Here is a 26972-nt window from a genome sequence, read left to right as displayed (position 1 = left end):
GTCCTTGTATTTAGATGCTGCAGATTGACTGTAGGACCATTGCTTTCTCCTATGAGAAGATGATTTGCATGTCATGTGTTGAGGTTTTTGCTCTATGCTCCTAAATTTTAATTCTTGCACTTGTGGAAAGATGCCTTGTTTATTTTTCCATCAGTAGGTAGTTGGATATGAAGCTTACCTTTTTGATTATTTTTCTTCAACTTCTCTTTTTAGTCATCTGTCATGTCTGCCTTTTACCCTTTCTACCCCAGATGTTTTCTTTCTAATTTGACGTCTTATTTTCTCGTTAGACTTCCATTTCCTTATTGCTGCATCGTACTTGTGTAGTAGGTAAGTAATTGTTCTAATGGTGCATTAATTCTTTAGCTTCGTGATTTCATTTTCCTCACATTATAGGTAGTGCATTCTGTGTACAGCATATCGAGTTATTAGCATTTTGGGTAGCACATCAGCATGGTGAGAAAATAGCCATGGTGGGAGGTGCAATCTTAAAGTCCACTCTTAAATGTGAAAGAATAGCTGTGGTTTATTTTACTTTTTTGTTTGTTTTTTCATGTTTTATTTTTTTAAATATTCATGATATCATCTCTGAATGTTTATTTTAAGCTATGCAATGAAAGTATCTTCAGTAGGAAAACTTTGCTGATTTGCATTGGGTGTGGTGGGCATGGCCTTTTTGTTTAATTTGTTTAAGTGATCTTTAGTTGGCAAAGAACCAAGGGCTTCACAGTCTGTGCTTTCCTTTCACATTTAAAACATAGCTGTAGCATGGTAGCAACCTGTAAATGCAGAGGGAAGTTGCATAAATGTCTGCAGGGTGTATACTTGTAGTTGAAGTGCTGTTTTCTAGAGTTTGTTGTTTGACTGGAAATGTGTGTTAGACTGTGGCATGGGCAGTTAAGATGTTTTATAGTTATAGGTTTGAGCGGTTGTATTGCCTTTTGTACTAAAGTGCTGTCAAATTCACTCTTTCCCCAATTGTGGTTTTGGGGACTAGTGGCCTGGTGCAGGGGCACCAATTTGGCATTTAGCTTTGTCACCTTTTGTTGGCCTTTAAAAGCGTAACTAGAATTTCTTTTCTTTTTTTCATCATTAGTTACTTGCCATTTTATCTCCTTCATGTTATTTACTGGAGTTTTTCGTCATTTGATGGATTAACATGTGCTTGCTGGTGTGTATCAGTAAAAGGGGAATGTATGCCCTTTTCTCGGATTGTGCACTTTTCAGTAACTAAAGCATCTGAGACTTATGGAACCTTAGCTTGAACCAGTAAGACAGTATTCATGTTGACTGGTTAAGTTTTGGAAGATGTTTAAAAGGGCTGCTTCACACACCATATGAAACAATGACATTAAGATTAACTGATCTGATGGCTTTTGTTTCTTTGCTAGTGTAAGCATCAAATAGCAGGGATGTGAAATGAATGACCACTTTTTTATTTTGTGTCATACATGTTAAGCTGAAATATTTTATAAGTATTAGCTCAGTGGCAGTTCTGCATTTTCAGTTACTGAATTGTTAGTGGTGGTTGTTTGTAATTGCTTCCAGAGTATATGTGTGCCAGGTATTCAAAACTGTATGCTTACTTTCAGGAAGTACATTGTTTTGTTTTGAAATTAAAATCCTTTTCTTTGGCTTGTTGTGATCTTTTGCTGCACCTGTATTTTCCATACGTGTGAGCAGTATTAAGTTGATGCTGTGTCCTTTTGGGATTTGCCTGCGCGAGATCTGTTATGGTAATAGAATTAGGTAGCTTCCTACTGTTCTGCAGTGTGTTTGCTATGATTGCATCTTGGGGCCACTCCCTGTTCTCTTTTGTGTGCCGTCCTATTATGTACAGGTTTTCTCCTTCAGTATTTGTTGCTGTGGGTGCTACAGCTTTCTAACTTTGCCTAAGAGCTGGTTCAATAAAAATATTTGGGCGCTCAGTATTATCTGTTTATAACTTTGTTTTTTGTGTGTGTGTGTGTGTGTGGGGGGGGGGGGTATACTGAATTACATGATGGTGCTTTTCTTCTGTTGAATTTTTTCACTGTAACCTCATTGTCATTATTCTAGATCCCAATGTCTTTGTCTGCCATATATTACAGAGAAGTGCATTGACTCTCCTCATAGGGTTGGAAAGCAAATATTATACTGTACATAAGCAGGCCATTCCCAGCGAAGAAATACACAAGCACTTGAAATGGCCAATGTATGGTTTAGAGTATTCTTTTATTATTAATTTGCAGCCATGTTCACATTGAATTTTATCCTGCATTTAACATGTCACACAAAAAAGTACCAGATAGCTGTTAAGTTTGAATGTAATATTTGCCAAACTTTGGGTCTTCCATGAAACAACCCTGTCTTCAACAAGGAGGCTCATCTCATTTTTTGAGAAATGCTGCCATTCTTTAGGTCTTTGCATAACTACAATAATGTCAAAACTGCTTGTATGAACAGCTTGATGTACTTCTGATATACAAAGTTGTCTCTAATGCTAGGCTTCCATTAGACGGGCACCATTCTCCCCCATTCATGTAGACGGAAAGTTCATTTTTTTAGTCAATTCATATAGTCTTTAATATGTGCAAATCTCTCCACATTGTTGCCTTATATCGATACTGTAAACAAGTGCTTCATTTTCTGTATTGCTAGTCCCTTAATAAAAATGTTATTTTAAATAATTCTGATTTTTAAGTAGTAGATTTATATGAAGATATTTGTTGTGTGGTCTGGACTGATGTATGTTCCGAGTAAGAATGCTTTTGAGAGATACTGAAAAAAAGTGCTCTTAGTGTATAGTGTGTATTTTGCTATACTCTGTTTACCACTCTCCGAGTACATATACACTGCTTGGAGCAAAACTCCATGCTTGGACTGCTTTGCGCTGGTACTTTTGGATGGCTTTTTCCATTTTCTGTAGTTTCCTTTGCCTCTATTAATTATGTCTCTCCTCCTTTCTGCTTACCACTCGATCATCCTTGAAGCATGCTGTAGCTGTACCTCTTTTAACTGCTTATCCAGCTTGAGCCACGTCTGATGCTGGCCTCTTTACCTTGTACTGCCCCCAAGGCTGGAACTCTTTCTTTGCTATCCTGTATCGATCTCTGTTTTACTGTGATTTATTTTAATACAAAACAAATTTGAAATGTAGTATTCCAGACAGTATTTTTTCATCATCTCCTCCCTCTGCTTTCCTTATTTTTCTTTGGTGTCAAAAACCCTTTCTTGTTGTGTAATGCCTATATTTTTACTGTTTTTCAATTGTATTCTTTAATTGTTGCCTTCCTTCTAAATCATAGCTATTTCGCAGAATGACCACCTCACTAATCCTGCAATGTTGCCTTCTTTATACCTGTGCAGCAGCCTTTTGACACCTTTTTTATTGACAATTTAAGGAACTGGAGTTTTTGTTCAGTATTTACTGTATACAACTTCATTTTGATTTGCATGGTAAGTTAATGTGCAAGTTTTCTAGTTCACGGCCCCAAGTAGATCGTTTTGTGCCTGGTATGTTACTCATTGAGTCTTGTTAAGATCTGGTATTCTTGGAGTGCTAATGATTTTTGCTTGGTTGAATGATTTGCTTGGATTCAGACATCAGGTAGGCTGTGGAAGTTTTGTATTACTGCTATTAAACCAGTGTACAGTTTCACTAAGCACGATCTAAAATGTATTTTTTTTTGTTCTAAGGTTGCAGTGTGTTTTAAATGAAAATGGTGGTTCCTGAAAATACTACAATTTCACAGCAACTGGACAAAGCGTTGGAGTGTGAGAGGGGACTGGATTCAGTAGACTGCAGTTCTTTGCTAGTGCAAGAAGTCCAGTCTGAGCCAGGTGGCCTGGAACTAGAAGAAGTTCGGAAGCTACAGGAACTAGTGAGGCAGTTAGAAATTCAGGACCAGCAGCTCCGAAACCGCAGTAGTTGTGTTGTGAACAAGAGCCTGCTTGGGGCAAATACTAGCAGCATTAATGTTGGATTTGGTAACTTGAAAGCAGATAAGAGTAAAGTCCTTCACAACAGCATTAACACCAAGTGGGAGGAACAAGAACGGCAAGTGATGATGGACATCCAGAATAAATTGGGTTGCATTAGGTCTTCTGAAAAAGAGAACAGTGTGGTTATAACAACAGAGCCTGAAAAGCGAGTGCTGTGTAGCAGTATTGCTTCAGGGGACATGTCTCGTAGCTCAGAACCTGTGAATAGTACAGACACACCCAGTGATGGAATAATAAGCAATTACCTGTGTCTGGATGGCATTGCTTGTACCAAGTCTGTGGAGGATGCACTTTGTTCAGAAAGTGATTCTGTAGTGAGAACACGACAGTCAGATGTGCCAAGTGACAGCAGTGTGGATTCTCTAATGGACAAATCAGCACTGGATGAAATTGAACTCCTGGATCTTGACAACTGTAGTGAAGATGAGGAAGACCAGTGGTATGTGTGACTATGGGCAGTGTAATTTTATTAATTAAAAAATGTATGGTAAAATGAAACTCTCTCATACTCATCTAACTTGCTTGTCTGATTTCGAAACTTGAATTAGCACACTTTGTAAGCAGTTGGATTTATACTGTATGTAATACAAAAGTAAACTTTGCATGCTGATAGGCAGGCTGGTTGTAACGTGATGTAGTGCATTTTGTAGGCAGATGACTGTTTTCTCTCTATCACAGTAGAATTTCATAAATGTAAAATTATTGTTAGCAGTGTGTTCTAGTATACACAGATCTTTGTAGTTCCTGTAACTGTGCCCACGGACAATAACTTATAAAACCAGTCCGAATTTCTGTAGCTATATGTACGATTTGCTGAGTTTACTCTCTGTTCCTTTTTAGTGCCGATGATTCTTTGTGTTAAACCAGCAAGACAAATAAATAACACAGCCTTGGGCAGCTCTACTTAACAAAAGTGATCTTTGCAGTCCTGCAGCAAGATGTGCATCTGAAGCCCTTCTTCTGAGACGCATATATGTAGGCTGAACAATTCAGTTCCTTTTGAAATGCAGCATTTCTTTCAGTGCAGACTTTCTGATTATTAATTGCTGATTTTGAATTAAATTTACTGAGGTCATATTTTTAGCATCAGTGTAATATTTTTAAAAGCATAAACTCTTGTTACTCAATGTAGTACAGCACTTGTTAATGCTTTGAGTTGGATGAATTCATATTAACAGTACTATACATAGCAAATGGGTGAAGCAGTCCCTTTTAAGCTTGATATTCTCATCCGTGTTGGAAAGGTCAGTTTTAGCTGTTCTGCGGCTTGCCTTTTAAACCTGTCAAGGAGATCGTTATTTTTATCTTTACATTTTTTTGTAGTTGTAGTTTTAGTAGGATTCAAACAAAAATATGCTGAAGTTGGGAATGGCAGCACTAGTTAATATTGTGTAATTGTGCTGATTAGAAGACAGGTTTTGCAGGAGAAAGAAATTAATGCATTTACTTCTGTTTGAGAGAATATACTGTTGTTGGTGACAAAATAATTTGGAAGTATCATCTGTATTGCTAGCTGCCTTTTTCAGTTTTGGCATGAGTTGCACTGTATGTATAAAAATGGTGGCAAAGAAGTCCATAGCTTTAAGCTAGTATGTTTTTTCAGTGCTCTAAATGGTGGTGAAAGTTTTGCTGAAGAAAAGGCTTTTCATGAGTCTAGGCTTACCTGCCTTTGTAGGCCATTTTAAGCTTGGCCAATTTTCATCAAAGGTGACTATCAAACCTTGTAACTTGTGTCTTTGAGGTAACTACTATAACTATTACACCAATCCCATTTACATTTTTGGATTAAGTTCCCCAGTCTGAACTTTCATTGGTAAATACTAAGCTAGCTGCCCTTATGGGCCATTTTAAGCCTATTTCCTTTTAAATGTGAGAATCAAGCCCTGTACCTCTTGTCTTTGACATAAACCCCTTAAACATTATGTCAACCCAAACACCTCAAGAATCAAACCCTGTACCTTTTTGCCTGCAAGGTAAAAATCTTTACCATTATTTCAACCTATAAGGCGTGCTGTCACAGACCCAGTTGTATTTTTTTTTTCAACATAGTTTTTGCTCATATAACTGTTGACCATGAAGCTTTCTTCCAGCTGGAACCCCCCCAGTACTGGGTCCAACCATCCATTGATGGCAGAGTTAGCATTACCAAGCCATCAAGTCACATATGTGCATCCTACCCCCTCTTCCAAGGGACTTGTGCAGTACACTCCCAGCTCTGTACTATTTTCCTCTGCCATTATGGGCGCACCTATCTTTTTGTTCTAGCTCCATTAGTTTCTGGGGCATCTGATTGATTTCAGGTTGACTGGGCCATAGTCCAAGCTTTACTATGTTTGCTACAGATGGTTGATTATCTTTGTAGTAGTATGCCTGAAAAGTCTGATTTTTTTTTTTTTTTTTTTTTTTTTGTTTTGACTGGATTTCTATTTGAGCAGGATAAGGCGAGTGACTAGTGGAGAACTGCAGGGATTAGTCCAGGGTTTGGTATTCCTTATTTTAGCTTCTGACTTTTTTGAAGGAAATGAGGCACAGTCAGCTCTACTGTTAATGAGTTGGGGGGGGTAAGACTGAGGAAAGATAAGGGGCAGAGTCAGTGTTTTGTTGATGCTGCTTTAGTTGCAGGTGAGAATTTGGGAATGGGGAGGAAAGATGAATGATGGGGGAGTCTGAAGGAAAGATAAAGTCCTGATACTGTGTGGTTGATTGCCGATTTTAAGGTTCACTGCAGATAAGTGCCGAGTACTTTACCTGTGCCTGTGCAAGCCAAGCACGAAGTGTCAACTGGGAGTGTAGATTCTTATGGCAGAACAGCAGGAAAAGGATCTGCAGGTGTTAACTGCACTTTGCCTAGATTCAGGGGGGCATAGTAAGAGGACAATAGTAACTGAAAAAAAGAATGGTTAGATGGCTTGAGGGGGTAGAATGCAAAGAAGTAAGGCTTCTGTTTTTATCGTGTACTGTTCAGATCACACTTTGGGGTGCTGTGTGCAGTTTTAGAGGCTGTAGAAGAAAGGATATTTGCTTCTGCAAGTAGTCTAGAGGCAGGTAACCAAAAGTGAATGGGATAGAGGGGGAAATGATGTAACCACAGACTAAAGGAGATAAAATCTGTTGTACTACAGATCAGAAGAGTTAGTGGGTGTGATATGGTTATATAAGATGATGCCAGAGAAATGCAAAGGGTTCATGGCTGAACAGGAAGGACAGAGAGTTTGGGGTGGGGGTAGCCAGGGAGCTGATTGCAGTACTAACTACTTGCTAGATCTGGGGGAGGGTTGTGGACCCATGGAACAAACTGCTAGAGTGAGTGGAGTCTTGGAAATCTTCAAGAGGGCATGTACAGGTGGAGAAAGGTGCGAGAGAAAAGAAACTACAGAATATTTTACCTCCCTTCTATCCATAAGGATGGGCCACGTAGGAGTATTGTCTCTTATAATGCAAGCAATGCAGCATAATGCACTTGATATATCCCTTCAGATTTCCAGTTGTAGTCTGATTTAGTAGGTCCACATATTCCTCCATCCATTTAAAGCTGAGATGAACAACTTTAACACATCATTAGTTTATTTTTCTCTTGTGGAAAAAATTCAGCCAGTAACTTTGGGGTGGGAGTAGAACTCCCAGCCTTTTTGTCTTACAACACTAAAAGTGGGTGTGCTACCTGTTAGGCAGTTGTAAATTGTAGTCTAGGGGCAAACTAAATTGTCTTTTCCTTAGAGATTTTAAATGAAATGGATAGGGCAGTCCTATTGCACCATATTACAGCTGTGGTGCACTAACAGAATTCCCTAGAGTCTTCATGTATGATTTACAGTGAAACTGCTGGCAATAGTTTGCCAAAGAGCATGTTATTAGTGTGTTTTGTGATTTCAGAGAATTTGGCTGCATGCACTTTTTTTTCATTTGCTTATAATTTGTCAACCTCCCTTTGCACAAAGTTGTAGTGACTTTTTTGTATCTGCAGCTAAACTATGATAGAATTCTGTTCCCCACGGTTCCTCTTCATGGATATGAAAATACATTTCATCACAGTTATCCTGCACTTGCAAGGTAACTGCTGGATCAGCTGCTTACTGCCCAACCACAACTGGCAGATTTCTTTCTCCTTGTAGTTAGGCTTCTAAGTGACAGTGGGACTGCTGTATACCAGAGACAGCTGTGTGCCGCATTGGTGAATTTCTTCTTTCTCCACTGTTGTGTGACTAGAGTTGTGTGTGTGTTATATGAGGAGATTGCCTCCAAAAGTACTTTTTTCGATTCCTGCGGGAAGGAAGATGCATCAGTTGTGCTTGTGGAGTGTTTCTGTTTGAGTGAATGAGTGAGTGGTCGTAGGTGACATTCACCATACATGTAGTAGCATTAGCATTTCACAACCCTGTGCTAAGTTACAACTCTTCACATTCTTTCTTTGAATTGCTTTGCTAAGCCATCTGTTCATGCATTTCAACTAAGTAGGCTGGGAGGTGCTGCCCACCTCGCCCGTAGTTGATTGATACTGTGGCACATAATCGGTGAGCATTCCACACCTCATTAGAAGAGAAAAGCAGGTTCTTAGCCATTGGTTCACATTTCCTTTACTGAACCTCTCTATTTGCTTGCTACATGAATTTGCATTGTCTGTAGCCTGGACTGATATTTTGTCTGTTTAGCATGTAACCATCTGACTTGTATAACTTTAAGGTTATTCTTCAGGGGACTGATATCATTAAAACAGAGACGTCTTTGTTAGGATCTAGAGCAGTGAACTTAGTTCAGCACTGTTTCCAGGCAAAGGAAGAAGATTGTAAATTACAGTGTGTATGGTGATGGGAACTGTGAGCAAACAGAACACTGTGGTGGGGGTCATTCCTGGACAGGTGTTGTCTGGTTTCTTTGATTTTCATTTTTTCTACTCTGTTCTAAATCGACATTGCTGATATCCTGGGCAGCTCCAATAGAGTGAATGTTCAGGAATATGGAATGAAAAATAGTGCAATTGAACTTTTTATTTATGTAACTGGCAGATGTCTCTAGTCTCTGAATAGAGGACATTTTGAGATTATTTGAACTGTTGTTACCATTAAAGTGCTGAGCAGTAAGCCAGGAAACCTTGGACTGTGGCCACTTGACTGTATGCAAAACGAGAGAGAGATATTGTCTGTACTGTATGGATTTGCTGCATAACTTCTACCTGTGGTTTCATTTGGCCTGGGTGATGGATAAAATGATTGATTAAAACTTTGCCCTAATGGTAGTTAATTTTAATGTCCTACTCAGTCAGTGCTTTACTACTAAATGTATTTACAGGGAGAAAGTAGATGGTATTGACAAGTTCTGCTGAATGATTAGGTTTGCTTTAGTAGCTGTACCTTAAAGCAGATCTTTATATGTAGCCTAAGCATGGGGGTCCACTTAAAATTATGTATACTCTTTTAAAAGCCATGTAGAGTGTGCAGTAGATTTTAAAATATCTTCACTGGGAAAGAGCAAAACGTAAAGCATTACAGTTACCTTAGAGCTTTCCAAAGTTTTGCTTCCAGGAGAGTAAAATTGCAACTGGGGGTCATTCATTGAAGTCTAGTTGTGAGTCTGCAAATAATTTTATGTGGTGGTACTTCATGGAAGGGACACTATAAAACAGGCTACCAGGAACTATAGCAACTGAATTTGTGTGGAGGACTTAAGTATACGTCAATATACAATGAACATATTTAACTGTGCAAGAGAGAGCATGTAGATGTCCCAGTAGGGGAGAGCTTCACAGGGATAGCATGGTCTATTACCATGTTAATTTTCAGTGTCCCCCCTCATAGGTGATTACTACTCTAACAACCCATGGGGCTTTTTAAGCCTAGCCATGCTTCCTAAATGTATTTGACAAGTTTTGATAATCTAGGGTTATTGTAGTGGGTATATGTAGACTTGGGCATAGGTGGTCTCTTCCTAAGAGACATAGGTTCCAGACCAGTTATACATTTCTGATTCCCCATACACTAGCCCAGTTTATGCTTGAATTAGGTTTGTCTGCTCCCTGTGGATGGGGAAACCTGTTCCAAGAAGGAATAGTCTCTGAGAAACCTACCTGTCCCTCAAAATTGTCCCACTTGTGTTGCGGATGAGGTTTAGGCCCCTAGATCATTTTGCAGATGTGCAACAGGCCCATCAGAGTGGGATCAGGGATGCTTTGTAGATAAAGCATAAATAGTCTCACAGCAGTTTTTAGGAGAGCGAGTACAGGGATGGGTCTTTGAGGCAGTCTGCTTAGGACTTGCTGTTTTTCCTCATGAAAAATACAAGCTGTACTGTGTGGACACTTCAGTTGTGTATACATGGTCAGGTACATACTGAAGGGGGCATTCTACTCCACGATTGGTCAGATGAAAACTAATTACAGTAGAACAATAACATCCTTTGACCACAATGCCATATCTTTGCTTATAAGTGGTGCAACATGGAAAGATTTGCTTCCTACTATAGACACGTGATGGCAAAAGGCCAAGCTACTGTCTATATGCTTTCCCAAATCCCTGACCATTAGGTTTAGTCTTGGAGATGGATTTTCAATGTGGTAGTTTGTACGGTTAGCTGCCTTCCCAAAGGATGCTAGTGTGGATTTTTTGGGTTAGAGTTTTAGGCCATAGCTTTGGCAGCAGTTATGGGTGTGTGTCAGGCCGCCTTTGAGGGTATTTGTCATTCTGAAATTCTGTGACTGTACCTAGTTTGCAATCATTTGCAAATGTGGTAAGACAGAGGCTCTTAATATTTGCCTTAACTTCAAAGATGTAAATGATAAAAAGGAGTGACCCCAGCACCAAGCCTTGAGGCACCATTTTCTACTGACTGTTAGGTCTCCTATGACCTGACCATTCATTCATTTTTCAATTCGAGCCAGCTATCTTGCAGGGAACAGTAATGGTTTTAACTTTTTCAGTTATGTATGTTATTACAAAACTAAAGCACTCCTAGAAAGAGCTGTGGATACATTACATGAAAAGTATAAATAAATAGTTAAGTTTTTTTTTTTTTTTAACTGTCAGAAAGCTGAGCCTTGGACTGTGTGGTTGACAGTATCCTGCATATCAAGTCAAATTAGCAGCATGGGGTGACTAGATAACATTACTGTGACATACATACCAATCAAAAGGAGGCCTAAGCAGTGTTAAGCATAAGTAATGCTAACAGCTTGCTGAACTGTAATTTAAGTGGTGTAATTTTTGCTTTTTATTCATGGATGTCTAGCAGTTCTCTAGGGAAAGAGTTTGAATAGATGGTCAGGGAAGAAGGTGATGGGTTTGGTTGTGTGTATGCGTAGACCAGGCAGGATGCATTTAGGTAGACTTAGGTGGGCTAAGTGGTTCATCTGGACAGGCCCGATTCTGAGATTAGTGACCGACACTTTGATCTGCAGATTCTATTATTGGTTTTAAAACTAAAGATTGAAATTATGGTATATCTGAGATTTCTTCCTAGAGTGAGATACAGTGATCTTGGCATATAGCATGCATTAGTAGCAGAGATGCGGAGGCAAAGGGTTGCAGGTGTCAAATTGCTTTTAGTTTGCAGTCTTATTTTTATCATGAGGTCACACTTTTTGTGATCACAGCTATTAGTTTGTCATAAAGGAGTGACGTTTTACTCCTGGAACTAGTTCATCTGTTACAGTACCATTTTTCCCACCATTTCAAATAAGCAAGTTGCTAGTCTGTGTTAGCTATGTGGATATCATAGCAGCCGTAACTACATTTGGACAGAAACAAGGATAAATGATTTTTAATGTTCCCCACAGCTAGGTGTGAGTTTGTTATCGAGGCTTTTTGGAAGCTCCCTGTGCCACTATGCCTTTTAAATCTTGAGGATGATTGTATGTAACAAGGGGAAGAGGGCAGTGCATTTCATTGGAATAAAAGTGACCTTAAAACCCAGTGTTGGTGGTTTGTGGACTTCTGTGTATTCAAGGAGGCAGTGAGCCGTGGATATAAAACAAATTACTCTCAGAAGAGATAGCAAAGATTAAAGGGAAAAGGGTGAGATTCGTAAACTTCCCATCTTCATAAAACAAAGCCCGTTCCTCACCATCTTCAAAGAAAATTTGGAGAAATGAATAGGGAATCATAATTTCACTCCAGTGTACTGCCCATATCCCTTATGGACAGAGGCTGTGTGTAAAATGACTCTGGGCTCCAACACTCAAGACCCCCTACTCTGGTACTACCCCATCCCATAGCTGGGAAATTAAGATACAATATTGTCGTGTCCTGGGTATTATTAGCTAGGCTTTTAAAGACTTTTGTGCCAATAGCCTACTAATCCCCTCTGTACCTATGAACTTATACAATGTAAGGAAATTGTGAAAAGGAGAGTAGAAGACCATAATCGGTGGGGGTGGTCATTTAAATAATTTTATAATGTAAAGCCACAGAGTTTGGGAGAAAGTTTATAACATGCTGTCTACCCACATTTCTCTCCCCGTTTTACTTTTTGTATGCATTCCTTGTTCTTTCTTCCCTCCTTTATGGTCCTGTAGCATATGTCTGTTCCTCAGTCTGTAGTGGAAGAAAGGCAAAGACTGCGAACGGGTGTTAATTAAGCATTCAGCAAAGATAAAGTATTGCCATTCACAGACCCAATGCAAGCAATTCTTGATTTACTGGTAGTTGATGCCACTCCTTTCACATGCTGTCCTGACTGAACCATTGAAATTAAAGGTGGCTAAAGCAATGGGGCAAGAGTACCCTGTTTCCTGGCGTGTAAAAGTGTTAACATCCCTGGCTACTCTTGACAAATCCACAAAAATATCCCAACAAATTTGCAATAAAGTAAAGAATTCACATTACTGACAATAAAACAATTCTGGATACGCTACAAGAGGGTCTCCCCCAAACAAATAACTGCTGCCAGAAATATGGCCTCAAGCTAAATGCCAAAAAATGCATCATCATCCCCTTTGAGGAGAGTGTCCCCACAAATTATCATATTAATAACAATGTTGTAAGCATGCAATAAGTCGTATGGTACTTGGGCACCCAGGTTGATAGAAACCTGACTTTTGACCACCACTGTGTCTCCATTGTAAGGAAAGCTTTTTACATGGCCCACTTCATTATTAAGGGTAACTCATCCAGGGACAAGAAGGTCATAACATCCCTGTATTCTTCCTTTACAAAAGCCATTATTGAGTGCAATGCCCCTTTTGGGATGTGCCTCAGCAAAATACCCTGCGAAAAGAAAAACTACAACCATTTCTGACAAAAAAGGTCAAAGGACTAAGTTCACTTAGTTATCCAAACAGACTAAAAAGCTTCTTGCTTTCCTCTGTTTCTCATTGGCCCCTATAAATTTCATCACTGGCTTGCTTTCCAGGCTAAGAAAGATCCTGCCTTAAGAGGCTTCCTCTACCTCAGAAGTACTGGTTATACTTAAACGCTCACTACAAAGACCACAGCCTTCACTGCAACATAAACAAGCCACTTTTTATGGACAGGTTCATGACATAAAAACCTTCAACTTCTGTAAAAAGCTCCTCTCATCAAACAATGTAGTTCAGCAACACGATGGCTGGATGGATAGCCATAAATGTAGTCCTTGGGTAAGTAGCATAGCCTTCATCAAACCAGATGGAAAATCCACAAACTAACCTTTCCCAGCTGGATGGCTGAGATTTAACATTGGTTATTAAAGTCTACTTGCCCAAGAAGAGGGGCATGTTTAACTAATAATTCCATTTGCAAAATTATATTCAGTATACATATTAAATGTCTCTCTTACACACACACACACACACACACACACACACACACACACACACACACGAGCCCCTACTTGTAAAATAGGCAACCTCAGTAATCACATGACACCCACTCACTGAATGAAATTGTCTGGAAGTCAAAATATCTGAAAAAAAAATCATAATAGAGATGGATTCATCCATGCAATTTCCCACCACCAAAAGGACCATCAATAAATCAACAAACAACTGCTCGGCAAAAAGTAAATCAATAAGAAAACCATAAACTCTCTAAGATAATGCTACATACTGGTATAAACATATAACTTGAGTTAATCCATACCAAAAGATTGTTTCAGAGCTTCAGCTATGTACAAACAGCTTTCTCCTGAAAACTTAACTCATTGATATTTGCCTTGCTGTAATTATAACTGTAAAAAAAAAAAATGTTTGTAAGTTTATTCTGTACCTCAGTGATTCTCACTGTTACGAGATGTAATCTCTGCCATATTGTACGAGTGCTACTTCCATGATTTGCTGTCTCTCTCTCATGTATTGTATTATATTGTTTTGTGTTATTTTTGGAGCTTTCTCCCCGGGCCTTCGCTGAAAATGGACCTGTGTCCAGTTGGCATTTCCCGGTAAACAACTGTAAAATAAAATAAAAATAAACTTCCCCCCAATCTAAAGCAATTTGACATTCATACATTTTAATTTGTGCAGAAGTTACTCACAGACTTACTGAGCTGTAATGTTGACCTTCGTTTTTGAAAAAAAAAAGTGTGTAGAGAGGATTATTTATTTATTATATTTATTCATTTATTTTTGGAAAACATCTTTAAAACTGTTAAATTGATTACACACCCAGAAACACAGAAAAGTTATTGTGATATGTAAACCACAGACTGCTGCAAGAAATCAAATTCACATTAGCACTCTATGCTTATGTCCGAACAGATGAATCATACCTGTCTATTCCAAAAGAAGTAAAATAGCTTCATAAGAAGGTTTTTGCAAGGTTACATGGCAGTTTATATTGGAAATAAGCAGAGACATTAAAAAGGCTTTGTTTTTCATAATTATGCCGAAAAGTCTTCCAAGGTAAATACAACTTCTGATTTAGTATGGAACCATACCTCTCGAAACTTAGAGCAAGAAATCTGGACAAAGCGAAAAATAAAAGTGGGACACAGGCCCAAAAAAAATAGTTATGCACCACAGACACCATTGAAACAACTGTAGCTGCAAACATTATACATCATTTATAATCTTTCTATCCCATTATTGTCAGTTAAACATTATATGGCTCATTCAGTCCTGCCTTCTTTTGCATCAAAGAAAACCATGCTTTGAAATGACAAATGCATTAAAAATAATAAATAAAACACATTGCATCAACATCCTGCAACTTCCTACCTGCAAGCAACCACAGAGCTTTCACTGAAACTAGGGCTGCTTGTTTCCCCAGAATGACAGCTCTCCCTAATTAAGTCTAATGGTATACAGTCTACCAGTATCTGGACTACCTGAAATAAATTAAATTATGGCCTGTAAATTGAAAGTACACTTTGTTTAATGAAACTATATTTCTAAGCCCACTTTACTATATTTTTTCAGTAACATCCCAATATCCATTTCCAGGTCACTTTACAAGACATTGGCAGTAGCAGACTTGGCATCCTTCAGAACCCCACAGGCCCACGCTAATACTGCTAGCATTGTCCATTAAATGTAAATATCCATCCACTGTAAATGGCAAGAAGCTATGTCTTAAAAAATCTACTTTTGGCATGCGTACCCAAGTATCAGATTTTGAAACAAAGAAACATTCTCCACAGTCTGCAAGTCTCCGTCTTTAATAATCATCTACTGTTGCAGCACTCCCAACACATAAGCACACACATACACACTAAAATCCCCAACATTTAAAAAATGACATTGTGCCCACTTGATTTGCCAGTATTGATGATCCGCCAAAGCTATGCTTTCTGTTGTCCAATCTACCACTGCTTAAAAACCCACCAATGAATAAACAGTACTAGGTGCTTTTTTGTTTGTCTGAAAAAACAATACAATTTTATATGCTACAGTCCCACATAGTCAGTCCACTACTGACCCATTAACCCTAGGCCGCTATCTCATTCTTACTCCCTGGAACTGCATTACCTTGGATGACTACTTTTATTTCCTAAGCAAAAGACACAAATTGGAAGTTGAGGCAAAAATCTAGACATTCTTTTTGAAAATCCATACAGTTAAGAGGTACGAGTTCATGTTCAATACAACACTCTCCCTGTCAGAAAAGCCGCAATTTAATGAAAGTGTACTTTTAATGTACGATATATTTGTGAGCTAACTTGTTTGTGTTCAGTAGGTAGACTGATAATTGCTAGCCTCTTTGTGCATGCGTCTCTCTCTGTCATGCACACATATACACACACACTCTTCTTCTACTTTCACGCACACAATTCTGCTTTCATGCATGCACTCATTCACTCCGTACTTGCCTATTAACACAGGTAAGTGCTGTCCCTTTCAAAGGCAACAGCGGCAAATCCATACATGAGTCCCTCTTCAGCGAGAACACACACACTCTAATTGTTCGGCGTAAACACACTGACCCTTTTTTGGCTCAAAAACAAAATTAGAAGGGTGCTTTGGTGCATGCGTACACCGACATTAGCGTTACAGGTCACGGGAGCAAAAAACACAAAACAAAGAAATGTTTTGGGGCATGTGTACATCGATGTTGCAATTAGAGGTTGAGGGCTGCATGGAAGAGCTCTGAGGGCCGCAGGTTGGACACGTCTGATGTAGAGGATTTTGCTTTATGAAGATGAAAGCCAAGAGATGTTCTGAAAACTTTTTTCCAGATATCAAATTGTATATGCAGTCAAGTACTTGAAGGCTAGTGGGTATAGTTTTCATAAATGGCATGGATGGACATTAGACAGATGTTTCACTTTAATGCTGGCTTATTCCTCTTCCCTCCCCAAACGTTTCCTAGTTTCATATAATTTCTGGTCCCTGTTTAGGGATAAACTAGGGGTTTGTTGCAGAATGGTTTCTTTTGGGGAGGGAAACTGTTCCAAAAGAGCTAACTAATGTTTCTAAAACAAAGGTGAGGATCCGTAGCTGCTATTTTAATAGACAAAAATATTAATTGCGGGCGAGTTGATTGTAAAGTGGGCTAAAAAATGTTGGATTACAAATCACCTAGAGAACAGTTCACTTAAGGTAATGTTAAAAAGAATCTGCACTGAAATAAAGGAGTTACAAGTAGTACAACATATCCTGGTCTTGGTTGTTACTTTTTAGTGTTAGAATATTATATTCTAGAGGCACTAGAGAAATTATACCCGTCTGCATGTGACAGAAAATATGGGATGGGGCTCTGTCAGGGAAGAGGATGAAGAAGGGTCTTTTCATAGGAAAAATGGTCAAATATAAGACAGATATTTAAGGTGATGTGGGTGTTTAAAAAGCTGAGTGAAGGTTGTGTAACTGGAGAGAAAATACTGCCATAAAAATTAAGGGAGCCTTGGATCAGCTAACAACTTAAATCTTGGTAGTTGGAGTGAAGAGCAGTAGGAAATCTGGGAAGGATTCTGGCAAACATGGGGAGAATTTGTGAAGAGAAGACATTGTTCTGCAGATAGACAATTGATGAGACTCCTCTTCAATACTGTACACAGTTTTGGAAGAACCCACTGTTGGGAAGACCTAGTTGAAGGCTGTGCAAAGAAACGCACTATATGACAAGGTTTATGCCAGAAAGCCTGTTTCAAAAAAGCTGGCACTTCCCATTGCTTTATAAGCTGCATCTCTCACACTGCTTGTTAAGGCCCTTATCGCAATACACTCTGTCATAGTTTATCAAGTTATTCAGGTAACTTTACTACACATTTAATTCAAAAGTGATCTGTTGTAGTACATGGTTACAAGTTACTTGGATTTAATGCAAAAGGTAAAACCAACGCAACTTAATTGTTTTTTGTGGTATTTGATTGAGATAATTAAATTAATTTTAGGTTGTTCAGAATGCATTTCACTGTTTGTTTGTTTTTTTTATTTCTTCCCTTATGTTATCAGTGACTATTTCTCGAACATAACCTAAAAACATTTTTTACCTGTTTAAAAGATTGTTACCAAGAAATGTCCACAGGACCTTCAGTGCCCAGGGGGCACACAAGTCTTTTCATGTGTTCTCCAGATCCAGTAGAATTTCTTGAGCTGCTTTTTAGTTTAAACTAAATTGTTTCAGCTCTGACCAGTGCAGCCTTCAATGGTGATGGTAACATGCATGCACACAAATCTTAGAACAAAAAAGTTCAGGTGTGACTTACTAAGCCGCAGCTTGCAGACAGAACTCCTCTCCATTATCCCTTTGTGAATCGGGCCTAGAACAAAATTTTAAAGGTCTCAGCCTCCCACTGTCACAGTGTGAAGAGAATAAACTTTTAACCATTTGAAAAAGCAGGGGTGGGGGATATGATAGAAATGCCGTGTATTTTAACCAAGTCTCGGGCAGCACAGTAAGCCTTAAAGCAAAATTCCAATAGAACAGTTAAGTTTGCTACTGGGCATCCATTTAAAAACACATTAGTATGACCCTTACACTTGGTAGGGCATCCTTAAACTTGGTAGAACGTAAGCAGTAGAGGAACATTTTGCACATGCTCACAGTTATGTTTATCTTCCAGTAGATGTCTTACCTTTGTTACCTGGAAAATGGGTGGCAGAGTGGTGCAGTGGTTAATGTTGTCGTCTCACAACAAAAGGTTCTCCAGTTCAGTTCTTGGCTGGGGTGCCTTCTTTGCGGAGTCTGCATGTACTCCCTGCATTCGCATAGATTTCCTCCGGGTACTGTTTCCTTCCACATTCCAAAGACATGCATCTGAGAGTTTCTCCCTGGGTCTCCTCTGAAAATAGGCTCTTTCCTAATCGGACTTTCCCGGTCAACATATGTTTTAAAAAAGAAAAGTCTTGACTAGCAAAGCCCCTTTACATAGGTGGCCAGCTAAGAAGTTCTGCAACAGAGAATACAAGTACAATTTAGCAATAATGTTAAATGCACATTTTTTTATGTACAATCACTCATTAACACAAGTCTTGCATTCTCTGTGTTTTTCTTTTTAATTCTCTCCTACAATTAAAGGAAATTATATGTAAATGATATGAGTAATATCTGCTTAGTGTGTTACCATATGAGGTTAAAAAATGTTACTTAGTATTTTTGGTGGATAGATTTACAATGAGAAAGTGGAGGAAAGAGACAGAAAAAGAGGAAGTAGTTGGTATAGAAGAATTATGTTGAAAAGGGTAAGAACTGAGTAGAGAGGAGGTATAAGGGTCTGCTTCAAAGTATCCGAATTGTCACAAACCATATGGTTGAGACCATATGATCGACAATTCAGTCTTCAAAGCATTTTGACTGAGATCATGGTACAGTGGTGATTAGGGAATTTGCCCTTTTCCTTACTGTAGTGCGACCTCGGAGCTGGTATATGTGATTAGCAGGGGTGGGAGGTGCAAGTGGCTTGGCCGTCTGCAAAAGCATTATTTCTGTTATTTGCAGGTGTTTGGATTTTTTGTCAGTGCACTGAATTGTCAATCATATGGTCTCTAGCATACTGGATTTGTCAATTTGACTGTTCCATATTTGGATATAGATCTGGTATAATATGGAGGACATAAGGTTAAGGGATTATTTCTAAATGAATGTTATGATTATTTGTGTCTGGCTTTGGGTGAAGTAGAAGGAAGATGAGGTGAGATGTTTTAGAGACAGGTTAAGAGATCAGACTGGTAGAGATGCACAGTAAGAGATCCATTTGGTGAGAAGGCAGAGTTTTAGTTGTGACTTGAAATGGTGAGGATTTGTAGTTTCCTGTAGAGGTAATGGAAGGAAGTTCCAAAATTTGGTTGCTTGGGAGGAGTAGAGGACTCTCACTGTGACTTGATGGGAAAGGCTGATGCAAAAGAGTGGGTTTTTTTGTAGGATCTAATGGCTTTGGAAAGGGATATCATAATGTGAGCTGGACAGTGGTTTTGAAAGTGTAGTATTTTATGAGCTTGTCTTTGTTGATGGAGTTTAAGGAGATTGGCTGTGATGGGTGTATGAGAGGAGATTGGCTGTGATGGGTGTATGAGAGTGATGAGGATGTGAAGATGGATATTTTATATGTTCTGATTTAGAGTTGAATGGACTGAAGGTTGGTGAAAGGCAGCACAGAGGATGGTAGGGGAAAGGAAAGTTGTAATATGTTTTCTGGTGGAATCAATGAGATGGGTTTTGGTTCAGTAGAGAAGCTTGGTTTGTGGTGTATGTGTCAAGTTTTTTGTGTGATTTGCTGGATGTGAAGGTCAGATTTCATTTTTTTTGTACTTCTAGTAGTTTCTGCGATTTACCTGTTTGGAAATTTCTTTTGAAGAAGTGATGGTGAAGGTGATTGCAGACTTGGTGAACTTTTTGGAGGTATAAACATGATAATTATTTATTTGTTAAGGACAAGGTTGGAGCTGGTATTCTACAAGAGGAGAAGAATTGTCGTGTTATAATTGGTGTTAATGCATGGAGTTGGAGCAGATAGTGGTAGAATTACTGGATTAAAGAGGAAGATTCTTAATGGAAAAATGTTGAATAGGGCGTAAAATGGACTTCTACAGGAGTAAGAGGAGGGAAGGTGGAATGTACCCATCCAACACTTTGAATTCTTTTGGAGAGAGAGAGGGGAGCTAAACCATGAGAGAGAAGACATTTGGCATGCTTGTAAACCTCTTTGAAGTACATGATGGGAGACTGTCAAAAGTTTGAGAGATTGATGGTGACTGTATGCAGAAAGGGTAGAAGATTTATGTCTGTACTATGAAAAGAACAAGTAGTGGAGCAATTAGCATTGCAGACATTTTCCCATGATCTTAGATAATTGAGAGAGGACAGCGATAAGACTGAAATTATTTTCTTCTCTGGAAGAGCTGAAGAGCTACCTTTTTGTGGGGTGTAAGGATGTAGAGGTATTTCTAGCATTTGAGGAAGTGATATTCTTAAATGGATCTATTTGTTTTTTGATTTTTTTTTTATTATTATTTTTGGTCTTTCTTGGGACATTATTTTACAGGTCCAGCTCCCAGTGCTCTACATACACGCCAGATCTACCAGCTTGTCCCCCCCCCCCCCCATGGACTTGCTGTGGTATTATCCTAGGGGCTTGGCTATTTCTGCTTTCATTCTGTGTTTTATTTTTAAATGCCTTACCCATTTCCCTGCTCCACCTCCCGTGCTGTCTACTTAAGTTTGAGGACAGCTCCCTTCTTTGAATCATGCCTGCCCTAAGGGAGTATCAGCAACTCACACCCTTCCACCTGCGATGGGCACTCCTATCCCTCCATGCTGCTGCTGCAGTCACCTGAGCCAGTAGTTGAAAAGTGGCTGACTGGACTGTAGTTGGGGCTTTAACCCTTTATCCCACTAAAGCATCTAGTAATGAGGCTAGATTTGGAGTAGGCTGTGACAGCAGCAATTTTAAGGTACTCTGGGAGAGATGGTCAGGGGGCTGGAGTGGTTGGCTTGAGTTTGGATAAATATGCATGTATGTTTGCACTAAGGGATACAGTGGGTGAAGTAGTAATCTTGGGGAGTGGGAAGTTGTTGGATGTTAGGGATAGGAGCAGGTCATTGTCTTGCACTTAACTCCCACTTTGTAGAACAAAGAGTTAGTGGAGTTGATAATGTGGTAGGATTGAGTCCAGTGTATGATCATTTCTGGGCCAGCGTATTTGTTAAATCTGGTATGGGTGTTTCTGCAATCTTTACTCAAGTAGCAGAAATATCTGGTGTAGTGGGTGAAGAATACGGGTTGCAGGTGTCCCAGGTAGTATTTTTGTGCCCTGATATAATAATTACATAGAGAATTATTGAGGAAGCCTATCAAAGAATATCCTCCATGACTGGTATGTTGGTAGTATGGTCGGATGGTAAGTAGAGGGTGATAATGCAAATGTTTGAGTTTCAAGATGGATACCATCATGTCAGACTTGTGAAAATGTGAGGTTACCAGGGGCAGGGCCAGATTTGAAGGTGGTTTATAAATAGTATAGCCACTCCACCTCCATGCTTAGATGAGTGGTCTAATTGAAGATATGGTAGCCTGAGAATAAGATTTCTTCATTTGGAGTGGCTGGTTGTAACCAGGTTCTGGGTAATGAGAATATCTGGTGAGTGTTCGTGTCCAGGCATCTAGGGGGTAAGACTGTCGTATATATGCTGGGATATTAAGACCTAGTAGTTTAAGGTTATGGGTGTGAATGGGAAGGGATGGTGTAGAAAGGGCTGGGTGATGTTTGAGGAGCAGGGATTGGGTGGATATCACACTTGCTAGAAGTAGAGAGGTGTTGTGAAATGTGGAGCAGTAGTGTAACACTTTTTTTTTTTTTTGGTTTTGGACAGACATGAGGGAGGGGGTAGTATGTTGCCTTTTAAGTGTGAAGATGAATGATGTGGTAGAAGTGTTGAAGATATGCATGTGCATGGGGGAGGTGTCTGGCAGAAAAATGAGAAGTAACTCTGTGGTCTGATATGTTGATATGATGAGTAGAAATAAGAGCATAAGGAGGAACTAGTTAGTGGAGTTAATGGATTTAATTGGGGTTAGAATGTCAGAGAAGGTGAATGTAGGAAGGAGTAGATTTAGTGAGAGGGAGAAAAAAGTATGGGAAGGGGATGAAGATATAAGGTGTTGGTACTTGTATGTGATAGGTGGTATTGTATAACTCCAGGTATGAATGGTAGTTGTAGGTGGGTATGAGCTAGTGTGGGAGCATGCTGCAGGTAAAATTGAGGGTAAAAGCTAGTGACATGGGTAGTTGAGATGACTTGCCAGAGTGGAGTGGGTTTGTCATATGTGTACTGCTGGAGTGGAGTTTACTTTAAGGTAGAGTGATGGGTGGAGAATATAAAAGTAATAATAACTAGAGAGGGAGGGGACTGAAATGGGCTGGAGATGCACACTGGCCTGAGTCAATATAAGTGCACTCCAATGTACATGTATACACACACATACTGTCCCATAACTGATTCAGAATAGTATTAAATCAACCAAATTTATTGTGTTAATCATAAAAATAGAGCAACTTTGCAGTGTTCAGCTATGATACAGCCCAGTAAAAGTGGGTTAAACTAGATCCTGTATCTGCTGCTTTAAGCAGCAGCCAAAAACAGGTGTGAACAATGAAAAAGCAACAGGGAGTGGGGGGGGGTCCTACAGTTGAAGAGTTAATAATGGTAAACAAATTACACTAGCCTAATCTGTAATTTATTTAGCAATAGTACATGTAGAGTTTATTTTTGTTTGTGGAAGTAGCTGGTCGGGGGTGGGGTGGGGGTTCAGATAAGCTAGTTGAGAACTTTGCTCAAGTGAAAATAGTTGTGGACCTACAGCAAAGGCAGAGAAGAGGATGAGAGCTATTAGGACCTACAGGAGGAGGAAGAGAGGCATAGTGAGAACACGCAGGTAGTAGAAGAAAAAAGGCATTAAGACTCTTTAAAAAAAACCCTGCCAAGAAAGGTACACCTTGCAATTGAATGCATGTCAATAGTTCTAAGGAGCAAACTCCCCTTAGCACTGTGAAGCAGTCTAAGTACCCACAGGCATTCACTACATATGACTGAGTGGTGGTATTACAGAACTTTCTGATACATATTGATAGCAACACTGAAATATACTTGTAGAATATATTAGTACTGTAGCGAGTTCTCAAACTGTTGCAGGGGTACACCACATGACCACTTCTAGCAAGCACAGGAAACTAATTTTACTTTAATAAACGGGTACAATATCTTAAGTTGGTAAATTGCTCAGTGCAGAAAAATATGCTGCCAAATACAATACAGTAAGGAAAATAAACAAGTAGTCTGTGGAACAAGGAATCATGCCACTCTTATGTTTGAGGAAGACTGGGGGGATTGTACACGAAGGTATGACTTTTAAGCTACATTGATGAATGACCTTTAAATGTAAATGAGAGCATACCTTTTAACCACCAGATGAGAAAATCTGGGAGACAGAACCTTTAAAATCTGGGATAATCAGGGACACCCAATTTAACATAACATTTACGTATTTAAATAGGGTCTATATTATATAAACGAAGCTTTTAAAATGTTGACTCCTCTTTAATCAACCCCAATTTTGAAAGCTGCACAACATTGAATGGCCAAATCATCCTTTCCAAGGGAAAGAAATCAGTTGGCCATTCTTGTAGATCTGCCTTTTCCCCAACTGTAGTGCAATCTCGGAGTTAGTATATTTAGTTAGGGGTGTGTGGGGGCAAAGCCCCCCCACTTTAATAGTGTATGTGTGTTTGGGCTGCTGATTTCTTTCCCTTAGAAAGAAATTGGTGATTTTGAGGGTTCGAGAAATAGGGGTCAATGAAAGGTGAGTCTACATTTTAATGCTTCGTTTATATGATATAGACCCTTTAAGCATGTTAATGGAATCGCCCACACACTCCCCATTACTTTAACCATCATTGATTTGTAGAATAACGAAACATTTATGAGGAGCAAACCAAAAATATGAGGCATAAGTTTATTTGGCCCCAGGACTTGGTCAACGAGTTTTAATTTTTTTTTTTTTTTTTTTTTTAAACTTCAGTCTTTGCTGCTGCTGTATATGATGTATGCAGCATCATTGCTTGAGGTGGTGTACCCACACCACATAGCCATCTAGCAACCAAGTAGGAAGTAACTAGTTAGGTTATATACCTGTGTCTGCAGGAAAGGAAGGAAGTAAATTGAAATCCAATCCGTGTTGCACAACAAACCTCAGACTTCCTGGGAAAAATTAACTCCTTTTCACCACTCTACACGTTTACTTGGGGAAATCCTTAATTTCACACGAACATGGAACAGTCTTCCAGTTTTCTTTGTTCTTCAAGATGAGTTTTTGGCAACAGCAACAAATAGTCTTCAAGCCAGGCATGAAGATCTTGTGCCGGCATTGTCCTCTTCCTTTCCTGTTTAAAACAAAGAACAAACGGCGCTGATATACCCTGTTAATATGCGGAGTAGCAGACTGAGTGGACCGAATAGAACACTTAAAAAGTATAGCAGGTCTGCTGCACCCACTTCCGCATACTAACAGTAATTCTATAAACGAAACTGGGTGGCTGCATGCAAATTAGATGCAGTAAGGTGATTCTCTGGCTGTGACATCTACAGCCGGAACAGAAGTCACTTGGCTACAGATCTCTAGTGTACTTGCACCCGAATCAGGCATTCGGAAAATTGAGCATATTTAAGCTTGGAAATGGGTGTTCCCAGATAATTCGGGATGATTGAGAACTATGAATGGGAGGCTAGACTGGACTGGGTGGATGTAGCTGGGACAGTGTAGAAATAAATTTCCCTAACTGGTAGTGAATATTAAAGTTGAATGTTTGACTAAATACAAAGAAAAGTTGTATTACAGATTGGGTGGTGAATATAAAGATGTGACCAGAGCATTAGCAAAAGTTAATTTACGTGTGTGTGTGTGTATGCTCCTTTCATGCATCTTGTTTTCTAGTTGGTATACCTGTAGTATATATTACAGATTTTAAATGCTGTCTTTAAGCTAGATGTATATATGTTGTATGAGAACAGCTCAGTCTTATAACTGGAATAATACAGCAGACTACTTCATTGTTGAGCTACTAAAGCAAGCAATAATGCCCAACAGGGAGTGTGTTGGTGTAGAAATTAATCCACAGCCTGGAGGGCATTAATGTGCTTGGAGAACGGTCTGCCTGTAATTTTTTAAATTTTTTAATACTGTATACATTTTTTGTTTTATATTTCTGATAAAATATTTCCTCCTCCTAATGAATTTTGTTTGCTTTTGTAAGTGTATTGTTGCTGGAGGAAGTATTTTACATCAAAAATATAAGATGTGAAAGTATTTGTCTTTGCTTAATTTTAATTTTACACTCTAAACAGCAAAGTGCTGCTTAGTGAGAGTCTGCATTTTTAACTATCAGAACTTCACAGCAGTATGTTAAGCCACTGTGAAGAGGAAGACTTCTTTTTCAGTGTGCATTATGCGTATATTAGCACACTACTGGAGAACATTCATTCTCCATTAGTGGTTTAAGGTAAAGTTTGATCTCCTAGTTGGCGACCCTTTCTGCTTAGCCACCACTGCTCTTCGCTGCCCAACCTCATTTCTTGGCCTCCTGCCATTTTATTAGTGTGTGTGTGTGTGTGTGTGTGTGTGTGTGTGTGTGTGTGTGTGTGTGTGTGCGCACGCGCGTATGATTGTGTTTTTGTGTTCTTTATACTCATTCTGCTGTTGATTTCTCTATTTAGAGCTTACTGCTGTAGTTTTTCTTCTGAACACAGACTTGGTGTGCTGTTTCAGGAGCATGTTCTTAGTGTTTCACTGTTGTAGTCATTACATTTGGGTAATCCTGCTGGCAGGTTGCCCTTAGCCGGCCTGCATTCCAAAGTCTTGGGTCCTGCGTCGGCTGCTGTCTCCCCTTCGGGTGTAAAAGGAGCTGCCGACGCCATTTTCTTCGGTCTCTCTTGCCGCGCGGTGCCCGAAGCAAAAGCAGTTCGCAAGTGCCGGTCGGCCGACACCTGAGTTTTTCGTGTTTGAGTTTCAGATCTGAAGTCTTCAGTAAAGCTAAGTACCCCGTTGGGGAAACTTTTTTTTTCTTGCTGTCAGAAAATATTTCTTGTGGAAAGCAAACGCCTCATAAGGATTTTCATTCTTACTGTATTCCTTGCCTAGGCCCTGATCACAACGTTACTGGTTGTCTGTTTTGTGCTAGATTTAACCAATGCACTATTAAGCGTTGGTATGATTTTGCTTTAAACTTTTTTTGGACGCCTGTTTAATTATCCTGAAATGTCGTCGGATAGCCGTCTGACTACCGGAGTTTACAAAAAAACGCAAAGAAGAGGATAGAGAAAAACATCCGAGGCCCAAAACCGACGGCAAAGCTTCTCCTAAGCCAGTCGCCGGTTCTCAGTGAGGAGCTTTCGCAGCCCCTGACGCCCGCTACTTCAGAGTCGCAGGCCGCTACCGACTCCCACGTGGAGTCTGTCATGCCGCTGGATACTCAAGGTATTGGAGCCTTGGCCGCTAATCCCTCAGATGGGTCCGGAGCCGCTGAGCAGGTACTGGCTTCTGAGGGTGTATTTACACCTAAACATCTTTACATTGAAACGACTTCAGCTTCAAAGGCAAAGACTAAAGCACCTTCTAAAGCAAGGAAGCAAACTCAAGAGCCACGTTAACAGGCC

The 26972-nt window shown here is 39.5% G+C and overlaps 1 protein-coding gene across 4 annotated transcripts in view; it reads left to right on the top strand.

Moving 5' to 3' along the window:
* The window catches only part of LOC122790165 (SLAIN motif-containing protein-like), a 524881-nt gene that overhangs the window by 5864 nt on the left and 492045 nt on the right, over positions 1-26972 (top strand). For all 4 annotated transcript variants that reach the window (XM_044057761.1, XM_044057757.1, XM_044057758.1 and 1 more), the window contains exon 2: positions 3679-4423. In XM_044057761.1, the coding sequence (XP_043913696.1) occupies positions 3696-4423 (728 nt within the window). In that variant the 5' untranslated portion in view covers positions 3679-3695. The remainder of the gene's footprint in view (positions 1-3678; positions 4424-26972) is intronic.

This window comes from Protopterus annectens, chromosome 15.part0 (assembly GCF_019279795.1).
Source record: "Protopterus annectens isolate FY-2018-M chromosome 15.part0, PAN1.0, whole genome shotgun sequence".
Taxonomy (NCBI): Eukaryota; Metazoa; Chordata; order Ceratodontiformes; family Protopteridae; genus Protopterus; species Protopterus annectens.
This window is presented reverse-complemented; position numbering and strand designations above follow the sequence as displayed.